The 20,761-nt window shown below is 34.4% G+C and overlaps 2 protein-coding genes across 8 annotated transcripts; one reads left to right on the top strand and one right to left on the bottom strand.

Annotated features, from left to right (window-relative positions):
- The first annotated feature begins 442 nt into the window (after window positions 1-442).
- On the top strand, window positions 443-20,521 carry LOC107226348 (protein dopey-1 homolog). Of its 5 annotated transcripts, none has more exons than XM_015667137.2 (26): window positions 443-1,094; window positions 2,001-2,108; window positions 2,653-2,930; window positions 3,495-3,660; window positions 3,787-3,976; window positions 4,232-4,407; window positions 4,504-4,767; window positions 4,894-6,460; window positions 6,549-6,811; window positions 6,929-8,063; window positions 8,178-8,603; window positions 8,721-9,031; window positions 9,106-9,304; window positions 9,417-9,818; window positions 9,974-10,110; window positions 10,212-10,368; window positions 10,476-10,847; window positions 10,970-11,084; window positions 11,183-11,354; window positions 11,521-11,732; window positions 11,859-12,011; window positions 12,136-12,331; window positions 13,236-13,247; window positions 13,855-14,022; window positions 14,168-14,279; window positions 17,340-20,521. In XM_015667137.2, exons 2-26 carry the CDS (start codon window positions 2,053-2,055, stop codon window positions 17,547-17,549), a joined length of 7,449 nt encoding a protein of 2,482 aa, XP_015522623.2. In that variant the 5' UTR covers window positions 443-1,094; window positions 2,001-2,052; the 3' UTR covers window positions 17,550-20,521. The 5 variants fall into 5 exon arrangements, with proteins under 5 accessions (XP_015522623.2, XP_046588293.1, XP_046588306.1 ...); XM_046732337.1 differs by having other exon boundaries at window positions 1,847-2,108; XM_046732332.1 differs by lacking the exon at window positions 443-1,094 and adding an exon at window positions 1,115-1,693 and having other exon boundaries at window positions 1,847-2,108.
- LOC107226349 lies at window positions 14,482-16,950 on the bottom strand. 3 transcript variants are annotated; one of them, XM_015667139.2, is made up of 4 exons: window positions 16,796-16,950; window positions 16,355-16,499; window positions 16,020-16,236; window positions 14,482-15,062 (listed from the first exon to the last, which is right to left on the bottom strand). In XM_015667139.2, exons 3-4 carry the CDS (start codon window positions 16,135-16,137, stop codon window positions 14,533-14,535), a joined length of 648 nt encoding a protein of 215 aa, XP_015522625.1. In that variant the 5' UTR covers window positions 16,138-16,236; window positions 16,355-16,499; window positions 16,796-16,950; the 3' UTR covers window positions 14,482-14,532. The 3 variants fall into 3 exon arrangements, with proteins under 3 accessions (XP_015522625.1, XP_015522626.1, XP_046588471.1); XM_015667140.2 differs by having other exon boundaries at window positions 16,355-16,463; window positions 16,796-16,945; XM_046732515.1 differs by lacking the exon at window positions 16,355-16,499 and having other exon boundaries at window positions 16,796-16,929.
- Window positions 20,522-20,761: the final 240 nt, after the last annotated feature.

Raw genomic sequence — 20,761 nt, 5'->3', positions numbered from 1 at the left:
AGGACGTGACCATGACGTTTAGCGGTGACACATGCGTGTCTCATAATCAGTATGATGTCAGCACAGTGTTGCATTCTGTAGTGATTCTATAAGGCTTGTTCGTTCCGTCATTCAATTTATGCATGATTACACCCTGGGGCAAGTTTTTAACAAATAGCAGTAATGTACGATGGAAAATACTCCGATCGTATAATTGACTGATTGACACAACGGACAGACTGTATGATGTGGTTCGATAATATATCCTTAGTCAACGTATCACTGATGGTGGTTTGGCGTCAGAGTAATATTTATTTTAATAACGACATAAGCAGTGTATTTTAGTTTTCTAGAACTGTCAGGCGATAATCTAGTCTACAAAAATGTTTGCGATCTCCACGTCAAAAAGTAATTTTACATTAGCGAGTAGGTCATTGTGAAAAAAAAAAAAACGGGTGCGTGTATGTATAAAAAATTCATGTATAATTGCTAATAACCAAAGCATAGAAACTTAGATTTTGGTTGTGAAAGATTCTGCCGAACATAAAAATACTTTTAATGCAAACGAATAGAATTTGAAATCCATCATCAAAATCTAATAATCAGATCCGTTCGAGCATGGCCTCAAAAATCCTCTAAATTCTCTCATTCAAATTTTGCCGCCGATTTATGGTAAGAACTGATCTCATAAAAATACTCAGGTGTCTGTCTTAGCGACTGTGCGTATACACGAATTGCTCAACGTGTGGCGCTGGCAACGCTCGGGTTTCTACGTTAAGGTTCATTCAGCACAGTAGTGAATTTTATATGACACTAGTCATAGTTTGTGGATGATTACAATTTCCCCCGTAGCTCAAGATATGTCAGTTTGCCTAAGGCATATGACAGAGATAGAGGAAAATAAAATTTCTTTTTATGAATACACCAGAAAAATAATACAATATTCATTTGATATACCTGTCGCCGAGTGTTCATTTCATAATCTACTAGTGCTGAACTGACAGGAACTGTGGTTTCCCAAGTTCCGTGTCACTTGGAACCCGATTAACTGCATTGAAGTTTTCTGTGTACTGTACTTTAGCAGCATATGCATCGCGCAATGTCAACAATGTAAGGTAAACAATACACCAAGTAATTATGAGGTGGCAAGTGTTTCAAAATCTTCAATAGACAATGAAACTTCGTTCCTTGTCATTTTCTCATGTGTCACTTCAAGATAACCTCTTATTGATGAAGAATATGCGGATGACAGTTACTTAACAAAGTTCAGTTTTTTGTTGCTCTTCTTCACTTTAGTCTTAGAGTTTTGGCTACACATTTGCCACGTAACTAGTGTAGAACCTTCATTATTACAAAATAATAATAGAATGTACGTAATTACGTGAATATACGCATTGCCCCGAAATATTTTATCTGCAATTTCAAACCGCAAATCGTGGAAATGATTTTTCGGATTTAAATCGAGCCTTTGGATTCACTTACAGTATATATTTCACTGTGCGACTAAATTATGGATAAACATAGGTGTTTGAGTATTCAATACTGTATAAACAAATCGATTGTTTAAAATTAGTTTAGTATGATATTTGTCACACCACGTTTTTCGCTACCATGTACAAAGTTCTGTTTCAAATCAGTTGATGCTGCAACGACACTTGTATTGCACACAAAAATAAGTCAGTGTGTTGCATAGGAGATTATGACTGTGACAAAGGTAATTAGCATTATTATGTAGCCAACAAATTTTCATTTAGTCTTCAGTCCTGAAGAACAGACGCATAACGAATTGATAATGCAAGCTAATACGGACGGTATTCTGAGTTTTTATAGGAAACAATTTACCATCACATAATAATTTTGTTTTCAGTCAGTCACCAATCAATGTGATTCTATTTGGTCTGGTTTTCTTGTTATCTGTGCATGATGGATAACAAGATAAGAAATAGAACAGTATAGAATGAGACCTCCGGGCTAGATATTCGTTTCATAAATTTTATAAATTATGTAATCTAAACAAATAGTGTGGTCTATTTAATCTCCGAACCACTCTACTAAGACAACAAAGGCCTGAAGATGGGTTCAATAGCTTTGGAAGAGTACGATCTCATGAAAGACTCAAAATATCGAGTGTAAGTATTAATCACATTTTTTGCACCCTTAAAATATATATTACGATATGTGTATTGAATTACATAAACATACAGCAAAACACACTTACCAAACAGTCAGTGTGAGTTAAATGTCAAATTCCGTCTGGTACTTGTTATACCTGTAACAATTGTAATCAACACTTCTATCCGACGTATGACTCATTCTTGGTCTGGATCTCATTTATCACACATGATTATTATGCATACATTGTCTGTATGCAATATTATATTTATATATTTATAGATCGATGGTTTTCTCAAATTCTATATCTTTTTTTTCACAATTCACCGCAAGTTAGTAGTATCAGTTTAGTGATAAAATGCGTGATAACATTATATACGCATTCTCAGAACCCGATTAGATTTTATCTATCCTCATAGTACACAGTGGACGAGATTAAGACCTGTGAAAAATGCATCATCCGCTTATCTATAATTAGTCTGTAAGCTTTTCAATGTGGGTCCTTTGTTATCTGTGCCAAATAAATGAATTTCCATTATTATTTCATTCTTCATTTTTCAGCTATGTTTCAGCAGTGGATAAAGCCCTTAAAAATTTCGAATACACAAGCGAATGGGCAGACCTTATTTCCGCTCTTGGAAAGCTGAATAAGGTCCTTTTGAGTCATATGAAGTTTCCTGTCATACCGAGAAGGATAAAAATATCAAAAAGGCTAGCACAATGTATGCATCCTGCACTTCCCTCAGGTGTTCATCTCAAAGCGCTGGAAACGTACGACATTATTTTCAAATGCATGGGAACAAACAGACTCAGTCACGAACTTTTCATATACAGCGCTGGTAAGTTGGTCCACTTGTATTCAATTGCAGCTAGTTGGTTGGCTACATACATGTACATTAGATGTGGATTGTAATCATGCATGAAAGTGTTTGTTCATTTAGGAATGTCAACATTAATAGCAATAAAAATGCAATTGATTGCAGATATGAAAAGACGAAGTATATTTGCACGGAAATATCACAACTACATGTAAATAATATCTACAAAAATGCAGTTATACATTACATTGGCATAAATTTATGTCACTTTCAAACCAAATAAAAACAATTTATGAAAACAATATTTCGAAAATTTTGCCACAGTCACGTAGTCGGCAATCAAATATCTTGAGAAGCGTACCTGATTCACATTCTCGTAATCGTTTATGCTGAAACCTTTGAACTTGATCTCTCATTTAACAACGATAAAAATAATCTCTGCTCTTTAGCAATTGTTTCTGACACATGAGTGCATCCAACTCCGATAGTATAGTATAATCATCCCGTTCGCAGTGACCATTTGAAATATGTAATGTCACGATATGATGATTTCTCACACGGTTACTGTGACCTTTTTTTTCACAGGACTCTTTCCATTACTGGGTCATGCAGCAATGAATGTTCGCCCATCATTATTGACAGTTTACGAGACACATTTTGTGCCTCTTGGAGAGAGACTTCGTCCTGGATTGAGTGGGTTTCTTAGCGGTGTTTTACTGGGCCTTGAGGAAGGATCTGACCACTTCGATAGGTAAATTCACTTCAAAACACTGTAGTTTTCTGTAATTCTTAAGACAGTCAGAACCTGGTTTCGTCTATATGATTTATCTCAGACTACTGGACCACTTACCAACGATATTTCTTTTATTGTCTTTAGAACAAATTCTCTTCTGGAAAAAGTTTGCGATGGGGTTTCACCGGAACACTTCTATGCGTGTTTGTGGGATTGTTTGGCGTCAAATTCTGGGATTCGTTTACCAGCGATATCTTTTGTGCTGGCTCATTTCAATAGGAAATTATCCATGGAAGATCAGCTGTATATCATGGGTACAAACATCGACATTATGGTAAGAAATTTCAGTGCTTTAAGAGATTAGTTCCGAGTATTATTGTCAATTCAATTTTCGAGTCCTGTAGTTCTAGTATATTTTCTGATCCTACTAATATTGAAATCTGCACAAATTTAATAAAACAGTATAGATTATCATTTCATATATTTACCGTGTACTCCGAATGTTTTAACTAAAGTAAATATTTTAGTACGTGATTGTACCGAATTTGGCAGTATTATGACAATTTCCTTCTTTCCTTTTCTATGATAGGTTGCTGCTTTATGTGCTGGAGTTCAGGATAGTTCTGTTTTAGTACAACGAAGTGCGCTTGATTTGTTATTGGTAGGCTTTCCAGTTCATAACAGCCAATTAATACGAGAGGATATGGTATTGTTACTAACAGCTGCCCTAGTCACTATATTGCGAAGAGATATGAGCCTGAACAGGTATTGATTGGAAATAGTTTGTTTCTCCGAAATTCACGCAAAAAAAAGTGTTTTCTTAGTCAATTATGTGGTGCAAAAATAATCTTTGTATTCCAGACGACTTTTTGCTTGGCTTTTGGGAACGGAAGTTAACATGTCCATTTTGAAAAAAAGAATTGATCCAGCAGTAGCTGAAGCATCCGCAACATATTTTGATATCTTCTCCAAAGATATGTTAATTCAAGCGATAAAGTCTACGCTTAGGACTGTGTATAAGGAGAACCCACAGGACTTAAAACCATACAGAATTCTAGTTTCATTATTAGATAAACCAGACATTGGTCCGGTAATTCTAGACGATATCCTCTACGAAGTATTCAGGTGAGTTATAGTATTTTTGAATGACAACAACTTGTTATTTGCTTGAAGATGAACCAGTATGACATAATACATTGGCTCTTTTCACTATAGTGAAATTACTCTGAAACATGTGTAATATACTTTCAGAACACTTTATAATGCATGTAAAAAATCGGATAAACCGGTAAAATCGAACGAGGTAGTGAAATCTGCGAATCTTCTATTTACAACGTTGGAGCCATCTTATGTTTGGGTGCATTGTGGATATTTGTTTGAGAAAGCTTGCTCAGCAAGAGTAAAAAGCCTGGAGGAGATTGAAGAGAATAGAGTAAATCTGGTCGGTAGTGGAATGCCTAATCTAATAGAGGTTTGCATTTTAACTGAGTTTCTGCTAGACACAGTGTCTTTGGATGCCTCTTTAGATACACCATCCGAGCATCTACCAGGCCTATTCTACCAAGTAATTAACAAGCTTTCCTGCCACACCGATGTCTTATCACCTAATGAAATTGCCAAAAGTCTTGGCTTGTGTGCTAAAATTTTATCCAGAGTACAACCAACCATAGCTACTTCTCATGTGGACAAAATAGAGCCTGAAACAAAGCTAGAAGTAATGCTTAATCCGGGTTCACCTAACACAGCTCTTGCAGACAGTTCATTGACTCCTATACCGCTGGAAAAGAGTCAGTCGGATAGTAAGTTAAATAAAACAGATATGCTCAATAATTTGGCAGTGGACAAAAGTCCGAGTCCAAGGAGACGGGCAAACTCTGGTGGCAGTGGTAAAAAAAGTGATAAAAAATCTAAGAAAAAAAGCAGTAAAAGTACATCGAAGCTAAGCGACAGTTATACCATTCAAGCAGATGGCAGTAACATATCTGTAGTGGTGAGTGAAGATGTTAAACTGATTGCCCGCAATAAAAGTATGGACAATCTAAAAATTGATTACTCTGAGACAAACTTGAATAGTTCAGCACCTCAGAGTGAAAACTTGACTCCTAAAAGTTTATCGAGGAAAAGTTTGACCGGATCAAATGGATCGTTGAACAGAGGTCCGTCACCTGCTTTGCAAGCGCAAAATTCAATGTTGGAGAAATGCCTAAGACAATATGAATTGTTTTATGTCAAATTGGTGAGTAACAGAATACTGACTAAAGATAAAACGGTTTCCGACATGTTTGAAGATTTAGTAATTGTCTCTCCGAGAGAAAGTTTCCAAGAACGAAGTATACGCCTGGAATCTTTATTGACTTCAAGACTCAGTTTAGAAGATTCCGGATTTTTTTGTCAAGATACACCTTTGCACACTGAAATGACATGCTTGAATTTCTTGCAACTAAAAAATGGATCAATCAAACGATCGGAATGGGAAGATGCGATGAAAATTGCGTCCAGCTTGTTGGTTGAATTATCAACATTTCCAACCTATTGTCTCCCGGGAGATGGCATTTTGCTAGAAGAAGAACCTAAAGGGCAAGTTGTACTGCCAAACTGGTTAAAAGTCTTAGTGGTTTGCGCCTGTTGGTTGGGGAGAGAGCCGTCACTCCAATTAACGAGTATGGCAACCTTATTGGATTTAATTGCTTTATTGAAAGCACAACGAGATGTGAAGCCTCATCCTCAGAGTGGAGAGGGAGTAACAACAGTTGTGATGGTTCCCTTGTTGAAAGAATGGCACATCAATATTTTAGAACAACATACAAACGTGTTTCAAGTAAGTTGAGCTCAGCTCGAACCTTGAACTTGTTAAGTGAATTGCTGGTTAAGTCGGTTGAACTAAAAAAGTCGATTTAATTTTCAAGGTACTCGCTCATTCTTTATGGCATCATCTTGGGGAACTGCCTGCTCACGAATACAGAATGCGTTGTGTTGAACTGTTACACGAATTGCATCATGCACTTCATAATTCCTGCGATGCTGTTGAGGATATAATAGGTACAACTCTGACGTGTGACAATCTGGAAAAAAGAGTAGAAGCATTCAGCAGATTTGCAACACTATGGCATCTAGGTCGAGATGTTGAAACTAATCCTAGATTAAGAGGATGCTTGAGGACGTTTGATAAGTATGTTCACAGTATTGAACATTTAAATAATTTTTTCAAAATGTAAAAATCTAATAAAAATAGGAATAGTATAGTTATTATTTTGTTCTGACAGCTTTTATTGTCTTGTAATTACAGATCTTTGTTGAAAATGTTAGATAATCTTCAACTAGCGTATAATTCGCCACTGAAACTTCAAGCGCAATCCTGGTTGCTGCATTCCTTATTGCGTGGTGATATTTCACGTATTGTTGATCCTGTGCTGACAATGTTACTGGACCCTTCCACTTGTAGAATGAGCGTACTTCACGTTAGCATTCAACATAGCAATACAGTACTCACTAAAAATGACGTGGTTGAAGAAAAGTCAGAGCCACATGATGATTTTGAAGGTGCTGCAAAGATTTACGCTATCAGTTCTGTCGATGGTAATGTTATATATCACGTCAGCGATTCTACAGATGATGCTAAGTGGAAGAAGGGTAAAAAGAAAGTCAAATTGATAAATCCTGTTAAGGCAAAGAGAATATTCGCTGTGACAACTTTGGCAAATGGTGATAAAGGTAGTCATTTTATAACGGAGAAGAATCAGTTCATGAAAGAATTGGAGGTACCACCAAGTATTTCGGGTAATAATAACATATCCGTTTTTGTTAATCCGTTGTCAGTGAACTGTAGTGCAAATTCTAATGACTCCTTGACTGAAGACGAGTCTTTGCAAAGTGTTAAAAAATCTAGTTTGACAACAGAACTTTTAAAAAATGCTACTAGGTTCAAAAAGAAAGACTTTGATAAAGGATCGACTGCAAGTTTGGATGAGAGTTTGTTCGATTCTGCAAATTCTAGCTTAAAAATTAAGGATAAAAACGAAATGAAGAAAGCGAATGGCGATGTTGGATCGTCATTAGACTCTATTACGAATAGTTTTGATTCCAGTAGTCCTGAAAGAACAAATAAAGTACAAAAACCGAAAAAAGGAATGTTAATTCCTGGTAGCTCCAAAGAAGTTGCTGGCACAATAATGACTGGTAGATACCAGAGTACAAATGAATTTTCAACAAGCTATGAAACACATGATGTTCCGGGAAGCTTTGAAGCAACAGCTGAAGTTCCTAGCTGGACAATGGGAGATGAAGAGTGTGAGTTGGAACTAAGTACTACTGCTGAAGAGTATTTCAGCAATTCCAGTGGTGTTAGTATTGTTGAAGATATTCTTAACGAAGTTATTGACAAAGTATTGCTACAGTGTGATGTTATGGAGCCAGTTAAGCCTGTGAGTATAGATTATCAAAATTAAGTTCTTACCTGTGAAGTACAGAGCAATGGACAGTATAAAACCCGAGAATTTCATATTATCAAAGTTTTAAATATTTATGTATTATTACAGTCAGATGCATCGGTACAACTTGATACAAACTCTAGACGCACTTCTGGTGTCGGTGTTCACAATCTTCACTCTCATATGCTGCTTTACTGCGGAGTTTATGACTCAACGAGAACGCTGTATGCATTGCGTACTCTAAGAAACGAACTTTTAACAAATACAAGAATGTTCTTGTGCTCGGCAGCGACAACCGGTATTGCAAATACTACAAAATATACAGCACTACTAAATTTATTAGCAAGACATAGGAAAAGTGTATTTGGTCGAAACTTTCATGGAGACATAACGAACAGCGAGTTTGTAGCAGCGTATAGAAGTAGCATGTACTTGGAGGTTTTGATTAGTGTTTGCTTATACTTTGCCAGAAGTTATTATCCTAATTTAGGACAAATGAGACTGACCCAGGAGGAGATTGCTGGAAATAGACAGGTAAATTTTTGTATACGATTCATTACTGTGACTTGCTTTTTACAATACCTTAATACACTACCTTCAAATAGAATCAAGATAAACTAATTGTTATGATTATTTTTCTATCAAATATAGGTTCAGTTAGCAAGCGCAGAGCTTTTAATGCTTATATTCTCTGAACTTATTGCCATTGTTCGAGATTCTGGAAAAGGATTTAGTTGTTACATAGTTGACTTATTGGCGAAATGTAAGGTTCAAAAGGTCGCTCTTCATTGCTTGGTATCAAGCGTCCTAAATATGAAAAATGCCCAGAAAGAAAATGAAGATATTTTTACTTTCACTGAAGAAATAGTATTGTTTAATGACCCTGTGACTGACACTTACGTAAACAAATGTAAATACAGAGCTAGTGATCATACCGAAGCCTTTCAAATACAATTACTAAGGTTGGTGGCAGTATCCTATGATACACGAAATAAAAAAATGTTGACCTGTAATATTTAAATTTGTATATTTTCAGGCTTTTGTTAGCTCTAATTATGCTTGAGCATCAATGTGGTGTGCAGAAAGGGGAAGAGGTTACTCCAACTCAGCCAACTCCTTCTACACCAACTCGAAATGCACCAAATTTGACTGGCAGTGCACTTAAATATATACCTGGAGCACCATTACCTCAGCAGCCAATGTTCTTAGCCAGTATATTGAGCGCCTTGCAATTGGTTAGCATTCCTCAATTATATAAGTTTGTTTCCGAATTGTAGTCATTGCCACTTTCTTGCTCTGTTAAGTAAATATTTTACACGAGTTCTCGTTCTGATTATTTCTCTGTAGGATCACATGAGGCATTTACATCAGCATTGGACAACGCTGGTCACATCTAGCCTTCCATTTATGGGATCATCTCTCACGCAAATTGTGACATCTGTAATTCACCAGCTTTGTTATAATATAGAACATCTAGCATCTTATTACGTCAGTGAAGAGGCGGCACTCACTTTAAAATTGAAAGATATAACTACTGTCGAATGCTGCTTACCGGCAGATTACACTGTTACTCATTTGGAAGCGTTGACTTTTCTACTTCATTACTGTTTACTTGATAACTCGCAGCAACTTGGGTATTCGTTTAATCAGCCGCTGAGTGGAACTGTTCAAACCGGAATTCCTGGAGCAAATCCTGGGCAAATATTCAATAATCTTATCCATGTGTTCATGCCCAGCCCACTTTCACCTGTGAGTAGTAAATCTAATATAATGATTTGAATTCATCCTTTGCATTACATAAAGTAGAATAGTACCATAACTTTGTTGAGCAAGTTATATTGATGTGCAGAGATTCAAAATTTCAATATTGCATAATGAATACAACCGGCCTTTTTGTTTTTCAGGAAATAGCCAGTGGAAAGGATAAGGCTGGATTGAGTGAACAACACTTACATGCAAGAAGAACAGCTTTGAGTCATTTACCAAGAATAATAGCTTCTCTTTCAGCTTTGTGGCAAGCAGTACTTGTCACTAAGGATAAGTAAGTTTTCTGCTAAACTTAAATCGAGTTTACAAAACATATAGATGAAAAAGAACAACATGACAATCGAACAAATTATTAAATCAAATGTATATTGACAGCGAACAGGCAAGTTGTGTCGTGGGTAGCCCCAGGGTTGTTAAACATCAGCTACTGGAACTCTTATCTCCTATTTCGTTTCATCATGGTGTTAATTTCCTGGCTGCAGTTGCAGTTGCGTGGCATGAAAGAAGACAACCGTCGGCTGCGTCAAAAAAGGTTCACTTTTCAAACAATACGTCCAAATTTCAATGAAAATTTGAAAATATTTGCAGTCCTTTTAATGTAATACGTTTTATCAAAGTATTGACGATTGATTTGTGTAGGTCTTACCTGAAGCCTGTCCAAACCAACAAGTGATGGTCCACCTAGTCAGCGCTATTCGTGTTATGCCTATTGATACACTTGTACGCACTGTGCACCAATTAGTCAAATCTCCACCACCGATTCACGGCGTAAAACAAGATTTCTCTCTGGAAGTATCGGTCTTGGAATTGTTGTACGTTTACATGCAGAGTAATACATCACAATCTCTTGTTGAATCGTGGGCATCTTTACTTGGACTACTCAAAGATAGTCTTGCATTAACTGCACCTGCGCAGTTCCTGTTACTCGCGATATTAAATGAGTATATACAAAAATGTCCGCCTATGCAAGAGAAAAAAGATATTCGTGATCTACAAGATATCACAGCTAAGGTACGTTTAAGTTAAATTCGTTACGCATTATCCAAGTGAATCTCTTCCGAGACTTAAAAAGATGTCAGGAAAACTTTGTTCCTTCTTATCGCGTTTCATTGTGTATTTTTATTTTTTTACAGCTGGTGGAATCATGCTCTCAAATAGCCGGAGCATGTCTAGAGCAAACAACATGGCTAAGACGAAATTTAGCTGTGCGAGAAGATGTTTTAGAGGTTGCGGAAGGAGTGTCTGAAGGTGATTGATCAAGAATAATCATCCCTGAAATATTTTTTTCCCAAGACAAGGTCGCTCCTTTACTGGTTTCTTTTTTTTTTCATGTGATTACATTTCAGTTACCCCTGGTACACCGCCTAATACTGCCTACAGCGTTCAGGCTCAGGCTGTCTTAGCTGAAATTTTGGCACCCCTTTTGGATGTTAGTTATGGATCCCAAGAGAAAGAGCGAGTAGTTACGCTGTTAACCAATCTCATGTACAATATTACACCATATCTGAAAAATCATACGTGAGTTTATATTTTGATTATCATGTACGTTGAAATTTCTGATGAATTTGCTGCAATGAACATATGATTTTTATTACGGAGACGAAGTCTTTACCGTCACTCCTTGGTGATACTTATGAATTTGTAACTAGAGCAAGGCAAGGTTCAATTGTGATAACTGTTACAGAATGAGAAATATTGCATCATTCACTGCCTGTTCACAACTACTGAGCTCACTTTCCGGCTACCAGTATACTAGAAAAGCATGGCGTAAAGATGTTCTTGATTTACTACTCGATCCTGCGCTATTTCAAATGACGCCAGCGTGTTTACCCTATTGGAGAACTATAATTGACAATTTAATGACACATGACAACACCACATTTAGGGATCTAATGAGTACGTATACTTCTATATTGATCTACTCGCTGTACAAATCCATGAATACATACGATAATTTATACCACTGTTGGCTATTCAATATTGGAAAATACGAAGTTAAGTATCGTGTATTTATCTTTGCAGACAGAGTATCAATGGCACAAAGTAGTGGAATTAGCATATTTTCTTCTAAGGAACAAGAATATGAGCAAAGAGCCCAACTTCTAAAACGTTTGGCATTTGCTATTCTTTGCAGTGAAATGGATCAATATCACAAATATATGCCCGAAATTCAAGGTAACGCATATTGTATAGATTATCAAAAGTAATTAAAAGTAATAAATGTAAATGTTCCATTGCGAAGTAATTACGTACTACCTGTAACACTATTAACAATTCACCAACTTTTTTCACTATGCAGAACGTCTAGCCGACAGTTTAAGGCTTCCTCAGGTGATCCCATCCATTCAGGCTCAAGTTTTCCTGTGCTTTAGAGTATTGTTACTGCGAATTTCACCTCATCATGCTACGTCCTTATGGCCTGTTATTGTCAGTGAACTGGTTCAAGTATTTTTACACATTGAACAAGAGTTGAATACTGATACTGAAGAATTCACGTAAGTTGTACCTGCTAATACTTTCTCATGTAATAATTGTCACAGTACAATCTATGAGTCAATCACGTGCCAATGTCTTCATCATATATTCATTTCACGATGAAATCTGTGTGCACCATGAAATTTTTGTTCGTCTACTAACAAACGTATAAATTCAATTAGAATTATCTTGAAGTCTGAGAAACTTGATATGTGCTTCATCCAATTTGCACATCCTTGATTGTGGATGAGATCATCTTTAATAGATCTCAAGATTATAGTACTCTAAATGATGTACAAGTATTACAAACTAAATTCATTTATATTTTCGTCTCATCCAGAACAGATCAGGAACTAATCGCTTAATTTGTCATTAGACAGACTAATAATACGTGTGGATGTAATTAACTTAGTTCTGCTTATGTGATTGCTGGGAATTTATTTACGTTTCAAATGACAGAGCCTTTAGGCTTTTCTAATTTGGTGTTGGTAATATTTAACTTGTGCTACAGTAGTGAATTCTTATGCAGCAATATACTTATATATATTGCTACTATACTTTTCACCAATGGTTGGTTCGTAATTTTACAATTGTAATCTTATTGTACAACCATAATGCAAACTATCCTTAGATTACTTGCTGCTGAAGAAGTTTAAATGTTTCTTAATAGCTCTAATCTACAGAACATTGCCATATTTTTTTTTTAATAAATTTTTTTTACAAATATAACAAAAGTTATACCTTGTCAAGCTAAATTTGCAAGTGGTGATATATTAACTGTTAATATTTAGATACACTGACATACTCCACACACTAACAAAAATGATTCCTAATAACGTGATGTTTTTGGCTCTGTTTTGGCATCCGTGATATGGTTGGATTTGTGGTGCGACAATGATTTTGGTGGTTGGTGTTGGGCAACAGTCGACACAACAGGTAATTAGACCCAGGTACAAATAAACTGTAACATTGATAAATTCAGAATTGCTTAGCATACTCAAGGCATGAATAGGAAAGCAGTATTCTATTAGGAGTGAAATTCATTTGCATTTATGAATGTGGCACTTGAATTTTGAATCTTCTGATTTTACAAATTTCTTCGATGCTATGTTCCGTATCGTACAAGTCGGTTGGTTTTTTTTTTACATTTGATTTTACACATGTCTTTATTTTTGGCTAAAACTTATTATAATCTGAGATTGATACACGAATGACTTGTAACAAATATTCACTAAAGTTTGTGTAACATGTTCGTCTTATTCTAATTTCCGGTGCTATATTTTGACAACATTGATATGTGGGTTTCATGAAGCATTACCGTTATAATGTAATTGCTATAATAATAATGTTGCATACGTATCTTTCAGGAATAATACGAATTTCAATTGTACTTTGTGTTGTCCTTGTATGATTTTGGCTGGCTTTTTACCATATAACATGCATTCATACGAACCAAATTTCATGTACCGTTAGCTACTTTTAGTGATTTTTTAATATCAACGAAGTTAAAAAATTGCAATTGTTTTTAATTTTGTTCATGTAGCTCTCACATTAAACTTTTATCCGCATTGGATTCCTCATGGGCAGTAAATGCCAGTAATGGTCTTCAAGCTCACGGACACCCACACTGGCTACAACTACAATTAGCTACTGCTAAACTCTTGGACCTCGCATTGCTCTTACCTGCGCACAGACTTCCGCAGTTTCAAATGTTCGTATAACAAAAAAAATTTAACGGCTTATTGTTATTGTATAATATATATATATACATATATATATATATATACTTCAATAGTATTCTGCTTCTTTAATTACCTATTTATACTCTTATTCATCAATATATTTGATATACTTAGGTATCGATGGGCATTTGTGGGTGATGCAGCATCAGACAGTATACAGAACGGCGAGCGTCAAACAGATTTTGTGCCTCACATTACCAGAATTGCAAGGCTTATGGACACTAAGGTATGTATTCATCATTCTAACATGTGAGCATTTATTAAAGAGTACTGTGAAAACCTAGTTGAGGTCATAAACAGTATTTTATGAATTGCGTTGCTTTACATTTGTTTGATGATTTTTCACTCTATGCGAATGACATGAAAGGGAATGTTTGGAACAGAATAATAACTCATCAACAAAATAGGTTTCATTATTCTCAACGTTATAATTTTTTGACTTAGCAGTTTTATTTTTCATAAATGTTTATATTTTCTTGCTATTGACACATTTCTAGTGGTACACATAGTTGTGAGTTTTCGTCAAATACATATGCTTCTTTACACTCGCATCCACTTATACATGGCATGTAACAATCAACTTCATTCGGGTTAGAGCATGTGAATTGACAAACGCAGTGAGACCAAACAGATCTCGCATCACACTTATTTAGTTTTTTATGTCCCATGAAATCTAACTCATGATAATCGTAACCAGGTATTCTATGTTTTGTGTATTGATACACTCTTTCTGGTGATTGTAACCATTTGAGATGTTGATAAGGCGGTTTAATCACTTGTATGGATCCTTCGTCTTTCTCTAGATCCAAAGCTATTTCCTCGTTCGCAGCATGTATATAATTTTTATTTACATCATTTTTAGATATTGCCTCCTCATAATCATTTATTATGTAAAAATCATCTTGGGTAGTATCTACTTGTTTTTTAGGTTGTTGCATAGGTCTGATATCATTCGATAAAAATTCATCGTACACACCATAGTCCTCGTAATCTGAATCATCTACGTATTCTGCAAACAAAAGCCACTTTTAGATTATGTACTATCGCATACTTCAGTACCTGACCGAAGTATTATTACCTAAGTAAAGTATTAGGTATTCAAATAGTTGGAAAGATGTCTCTTTGGTACACTTGAGACCCACTACTAGTAAATATCCATTAATTACTTAACAGCATTTTATCTAGCCTATCTATCGCTTGACGAAATCTTAACGCTTGTTATTACTTAACAGATTTAAGTAATGTTATCGTTGTATAATTATTTATTATTACATCTTCATTCACAATATTCGTTTTATTCTCATCAATTAATATCAAGTAGACTCAATTAAGCCTAGTTAAGCAATTATGGCCGTGTTTATTAACTGCGCCATTACACCCGTTGCTACAGGTTTCATTTTTACTGAATAATCATACAATATTTTAGAGGTACACAAAAAAATATCAAACCGTTCTACATTAGTTACGCAAATGCCTTTTGCTACATCTGTATTTTTCACAAACAGTTTTTTATCCATACATTCAGAAAGTTTCAAATAAAGTGTGACAGAATTTTTGAATATTACAATAACAGTAGCGAGTAAAGTTCTGCTAATGCACTTCCGAATCGGGTTCAAAACTGCAAAAATGTTGTGGCAAAATATCTTCAGCATACTGACTAGAAAAGATTACAGCGCACAACTTAAATTCAAGGTCATTCTCTCGTGAAGTATTAGTTATAATGCACTAATAATTTGTTTGCTTTCTGCATTACTGCAAAATCACTAGTCATAACAATGAAAATTATAAATAGTGCTTATTGGCATTGTTCCTTTAAATATACATACATTATATTTGCATTCAACAAGAAAACTCTGTACGCCAGGTATTCAACTGAGTGAAAAAGAAAGATGATTGTTTCAAAAATCTTTCAAACAATTCGAGAACCTTTCATTAGCATAAAATTAATCTTTTCTCACAGACTTACGAGACATAGTTGTCGACACGTTTATGCTCAAAATCAGCATACACACGTGTTTGAGTCCGTTCATTCTGCCGGTTAATTCTGCACTGACTCGTTGACTCTGTTCATCATTCACTGTCATCTGATGTGTATGCAAGTCCAGTGCCTTTATTATTCATTATTAGTTTAGTCACATAAGTATATCGATTGCTTTACACAGTACTGGTGAAATCCAGCTTTTCTGAAAAAAATTCTCTAATATTTGAGACTCCGTTACGTGAAACTAGGGATTGAATAATTCGTAATCCGCGTTATGTTTTGCGGCGATTTTATAGGTAGAGTAATCAAATTATAATTACTCTTTATGTTACGGAGTAAAATCCTGTTGTAGAAGTGTTTGACAATATCAAACTGAGAAAGCTGCATATTATTTGTTATTCTTTATAGTCCGCTCAAATTGTCAGCACACTGTAAAGTATACCAATATTCTTAAAGATTCCAGATCTAGTGAAATGAAACAAAGAAATTCATTGAATGTGATGTTAACATTTTCTTATTATCGCTTCTCTAGGATTTAGCCGATATAGAGAGAGATTAACACAGCTTTGCTTGATACCTTGTGAAAAACTAAATTTATATAAAATGTGACTCGTGGTGCACTTAAATATTGGATTTGACATTTAATGAGTCGGCATTCACATTGAAATATTTTAACCACAAAGTAATTAATCCCGTCTCTGATTATGCGATTGTTATTTTCATTCAAGTTTTCATTTATGAACAGAATTATACGAACTTACCCCTGCATGACCTAGTATTGAATATAAATACAATTATCAAGATCAACTCTCAAAATTAGACTAATATTAATATTCAACACGTGTCTCCAGTCTTTACTCAAATTGCAAATGGCTGCAAGACTAGTACAATCTTTTAATTTAAAGCCTGCTGTTCTGACATTTCGAACTCACCTTCTCTTATCCCATGGTTTAAAAATAAAGTTTCCTTAGACTACATCTGGAACCGGTCCAATGTATACAGGTCGAATAAAATAGGTGCTCTGTGCTTATCTTCAAACGGTTGCATGTTTGTTTTAAATTTTATTAAAAGCGTTAGATTTATGCTTTATTGCTTTCGTATATTCTGGGCTATTCATCTATGTTTAAAATGAAATGTAGTTATAAGTGTGTATTTTATTAGTCATAAACTTTCAGATCGAGTACGAAAGAGATTCCTATGCTACACATACTACAATTGAATATTTATTGCATACGATAAAAAGTTACACTTTGAACAAAATAATGAATTTTCTAGTGCCTTTAATTCCATCGTATTAAATTACAGTATGGTGGAGAGGTTGCTCCATTGACATCGTCACCTGGCGAACTTCTACTGGCATCGAACAACATTCGCTCGTTACAAGATCTGCACCCGTTCTTTACAGCACTTAGTCGTAGATTGACTGATTCACATGAAACATTGAATATCAATCAATTAGAAGCAGTGATCGAACAAGACTTTCTCGAAAAGATGCCATCCGGTCTTTCGAGATAGTAGAACATATCCATTTTCAATAATTAAGGTTTTTCTTTATGAACTCGATTTGGAAACTAGCAACGATGGTGTTAAGTATAAAATCACCAGAGCGCCAAACTTTCAGGATTTTTTTTTATCGAAGTTGCTCTAGGAACGGGTCGTTTAGAAAAATACATTATAATATTAAAAATCAATATTTATTCAGTTGTTAATAATTCTAAATGGGATGTCAAGTTTTATATGTTACGATATATTTGTCGATTCTCAATAACTGCAAACCCTTATCTTTGAAACTATGTCATATTTCTGCATACTAGAAACTGCAACTTGAACCAAAATTATCGATTCAACCTGCTAGTTGTCTTGTGTGTGTTAATTTATGACATCAATCCTGCGAGTATATTTAACATTTACGTTTTATTCAGGAAATAAATTGTATAATTAACGATATGCCACTGTTAGTAACTCTGATGTGAATTATATTTTATCTTGCATGTATCTGTGCTCTCTTTACTAACAGTTGGCCTGATTGCATCCGTATTTTTATTCTTATGCTTTTATAATCATTAATATACATTTTGTTTAATGACTCTGAATAATCACTACAGGTTACAGGAAATTAATTGAGATACGGAATATTCTCGTGAAATATTTAGTCATGAAACTATTTTCTCGTATCAGTAATTTTACATGTTCTCATATTCTTCCGAATAGTTGTTTCATTGTAAACAGAAACTCGAAAGTTTTACATCAATTGTTATTCTGATTTATATTTAAAAACACTACAATTTCATGTGAAATTGTTTACTTATAGGTGTTATGTTGAAATAAGGAGTACTTGAATAATAGTACAATCAGCAGTAGCAATAATTAATTAATTAATTCATTCAATAGTAGGTGCGTGATGTTTAATCAGCAGTAGCAATAATTCATTTGTATGATCTATTGTCAGTAATGGTTGTTATCATGCATTGCTATGGTCTTACATTTTTGTTAACATTGCTATTGCCGATTGTGCCTATTATTTTAATACGATATGTGTATAATAACGGGAAACAGCAAATAATATGTTTGGTGATTCACAATTAGTAAGGTAGTCGAGGATCTAGTTCATTAAAGTGTAGTTTATTTCTCACTATCGATTATTGATTTCGATTATCAAAGCTTAGGCTTGCCTCCTCGTTCGGTTGTGAGTAGTTATGGAAATACTTGGTGTTTCATAGTGGCTTTAGTCGACATTTTTATGAAATGTTTGATTGCAATGCTTTTGAAACACTTGGTGCAGTTAAATAGGATCAAACAATATAATGAAAATTTATCTATCTCGATACAATTTTATATTCATGAATGGATATCGTGTGATTTCTTTCTTTTCTTGTTTCCAATACTTGCTAATGACTGGTAGAATCTTTAAAATACCAAGTATTAAACGAAGAGACATTAAGCTTGTGCCGAAGTTTTAATTATATACATAGTGCACATAATTTCACAAAAACACGTTTAAATAATTAGACAGTTTTATTGTTAAATTTAAAGTAATATAATATTTCAGAGAACTTAAGTTTGATGTACAATAAGTTGTAACGTGCAGGTACATCTCAATGATAGACATTATGACTGTTGTATTTTTATTTCCTTACGATTTGAAAATTATTTTGGCCATTTAAATAAGTATTCGTAACTTTAGGCATTGAAATTGTTTAAAGATATTTGTATTAGGACTTTGCTAAAAACGAGCTAGGAATTGTATGAAGGATAAAGTATGTACTAGATAACTCAGGCTGTATCATCGATGTTGTTAATCAAGATGACGAAAATATTTTTGTACTTTAAAGCAGGCGAACGTATAAAAGAGTAGAAGTTGCTCATAGACATGTAACTGTACATAGGGTGTTGATCTGAAAAGTTGATGTCTTAGCATTGTGAATATTTTTATTACTTTATTCAATCGATGACCGAAGCTAGCGAAACATTTTACTTGTTTATTATTAGGTGATATCCCAAAATTTTCTCAAGATCAAGTCGAATGAAAAAGCATGTCATTCGATACAATTACAGTTGGGAATATATCTAGGTTACAATATGTTCCTATACATTTAAATCTTCAAGAGATCGTGAATAATTCTTTGAATTATTTCTCAGTTGATTTAAAACTTTTTGTCTCGTTATCCTCCTTACACGTTGAGATTTTATTGAAGTTGGTAACATTAAATAGTTAAAGTATATAGTCTGAATTTTCATTCCGTCACATTATGTACATGATGTTTTATGCATTTTGTTTATACTGTTCATTCATCTTACGTCCAGTTTGTTGACAATAATACATCATCAGAGCTTTATATGATTTTAAAATTGAAGGCTAAAAAACATTGTCAATTACAATTTTTTTTCATGCAGTTGTAGTACAATTCTGTAAAGACAATTATTTCTATTCACTGTGCCCCATGCATCGAGTGAGATTGAATGTATTTTAACAAAATGAAAATTAATTGTCACCCACTTTTCAAGCACCTCTTTGAACAATCTTGATCATCGAAGTAGTTTATAAATGTACTCTACTTCACAAGCTCATCGAATAGCATCTTGTAAATATTAATCCCATGAAGAGATAAGACAAAACTTGAAATACCCTAATTATTGTTGACTATGCGCTAAAAATTATAATCAATTATTGTATAGTAATGGCAAGGAAAATTTTATGACCTTCCAAGTAATCATACGTCAATATTATTATACACATTAGGATCAATATATTTTATCTTAGTGAATGTATACGCTATTTATCGATATTAAAATTTAGAATGCTGTTTAATTATATTTAGCACTGTCCGTTCTTCACCTTTGTCCAATTACCATATTTATTTCAACAAAGTTGCATTATTCTCAAACGATCGAGTCATTGCATATTCAATTTCACTCATTTCTCAGAAGACAGAGCTATCTAATCACTGTGCCTGATAACAACAAATGTTTTATGTAATTTTTTTTTATTATTTTCGAAAAACATGATTATTCTTGAACAGATAATTAATGAAAGTACATTATAGAATTTGTATACATTATATAATACATGAATGACTTGAAGGCTAAAATCGTGTTACTCGTACACCATGTTCTTACTTATCGTTAACTCAAGTCACTCAAGCTACTCTTTTTCATACAACTTTTGACTAGGAGCAACTGTAAAAGTAAATCGTGTTTTATTAAATGGTATATTGAAAATTTGAAAC

Source organism: Neodiprion lecontei, chromosome 1 (assembly GCF_021901455.1).
Source record: "Neodiprion lecontei isolate iyNeoLeco1 chromosome 1, iyNeoLeco1.1, whole genome shotgun sequence".
Taxonomy (NCBI): domain Eukaryota; kingdom Metazoa; phylum Arthropoda; class Insecta; order Hymenoptera; family Diprionidae; genus Neodiprion; species Neodiprion lecontei.
The sequence above is the reverse complement of the archived record's forward strand: the minus strand, read 5'-3'. Positions and strand labels throughout refer to the sequence as shown.

Coding starts and splice junctions, on each gene's coding strand:
- LOC107226348 (XM_015667137.2), top strand. CDS start 2,053: ATGGGTTCAATAGCTTTGGAAGAGTACGATCTCATGAAAGACTCAAAA. Junction 6,461..6,548: donor AACATACAAACGTGTTTCAA/GTAAGTTGAGCT, acceptor TTAATTTTCAAG/GTACTCGCTCATTCTTTATG. Junction 14,280..17,339: donor CAAGGCTTATGGACACTAAG/GTATGTATTCAT, acceptor ATTAAATTACAG/TATGGTGGAGAGGTTGCTCC.
- LOC107226349 (XM_015667139.2), bottom strand. CDS start 16,137: ATGACAGTGAATGATGAACAGAGTCAACGAGTCAGTGCAGAATTAACC. Junction 15,063..16,019: donor CGTGTCGACAACTATGTCTC/GTAAGTCTGTGA, acceptor TTTTGTTTGCAG/AATACGTAGATGATTCAGAT.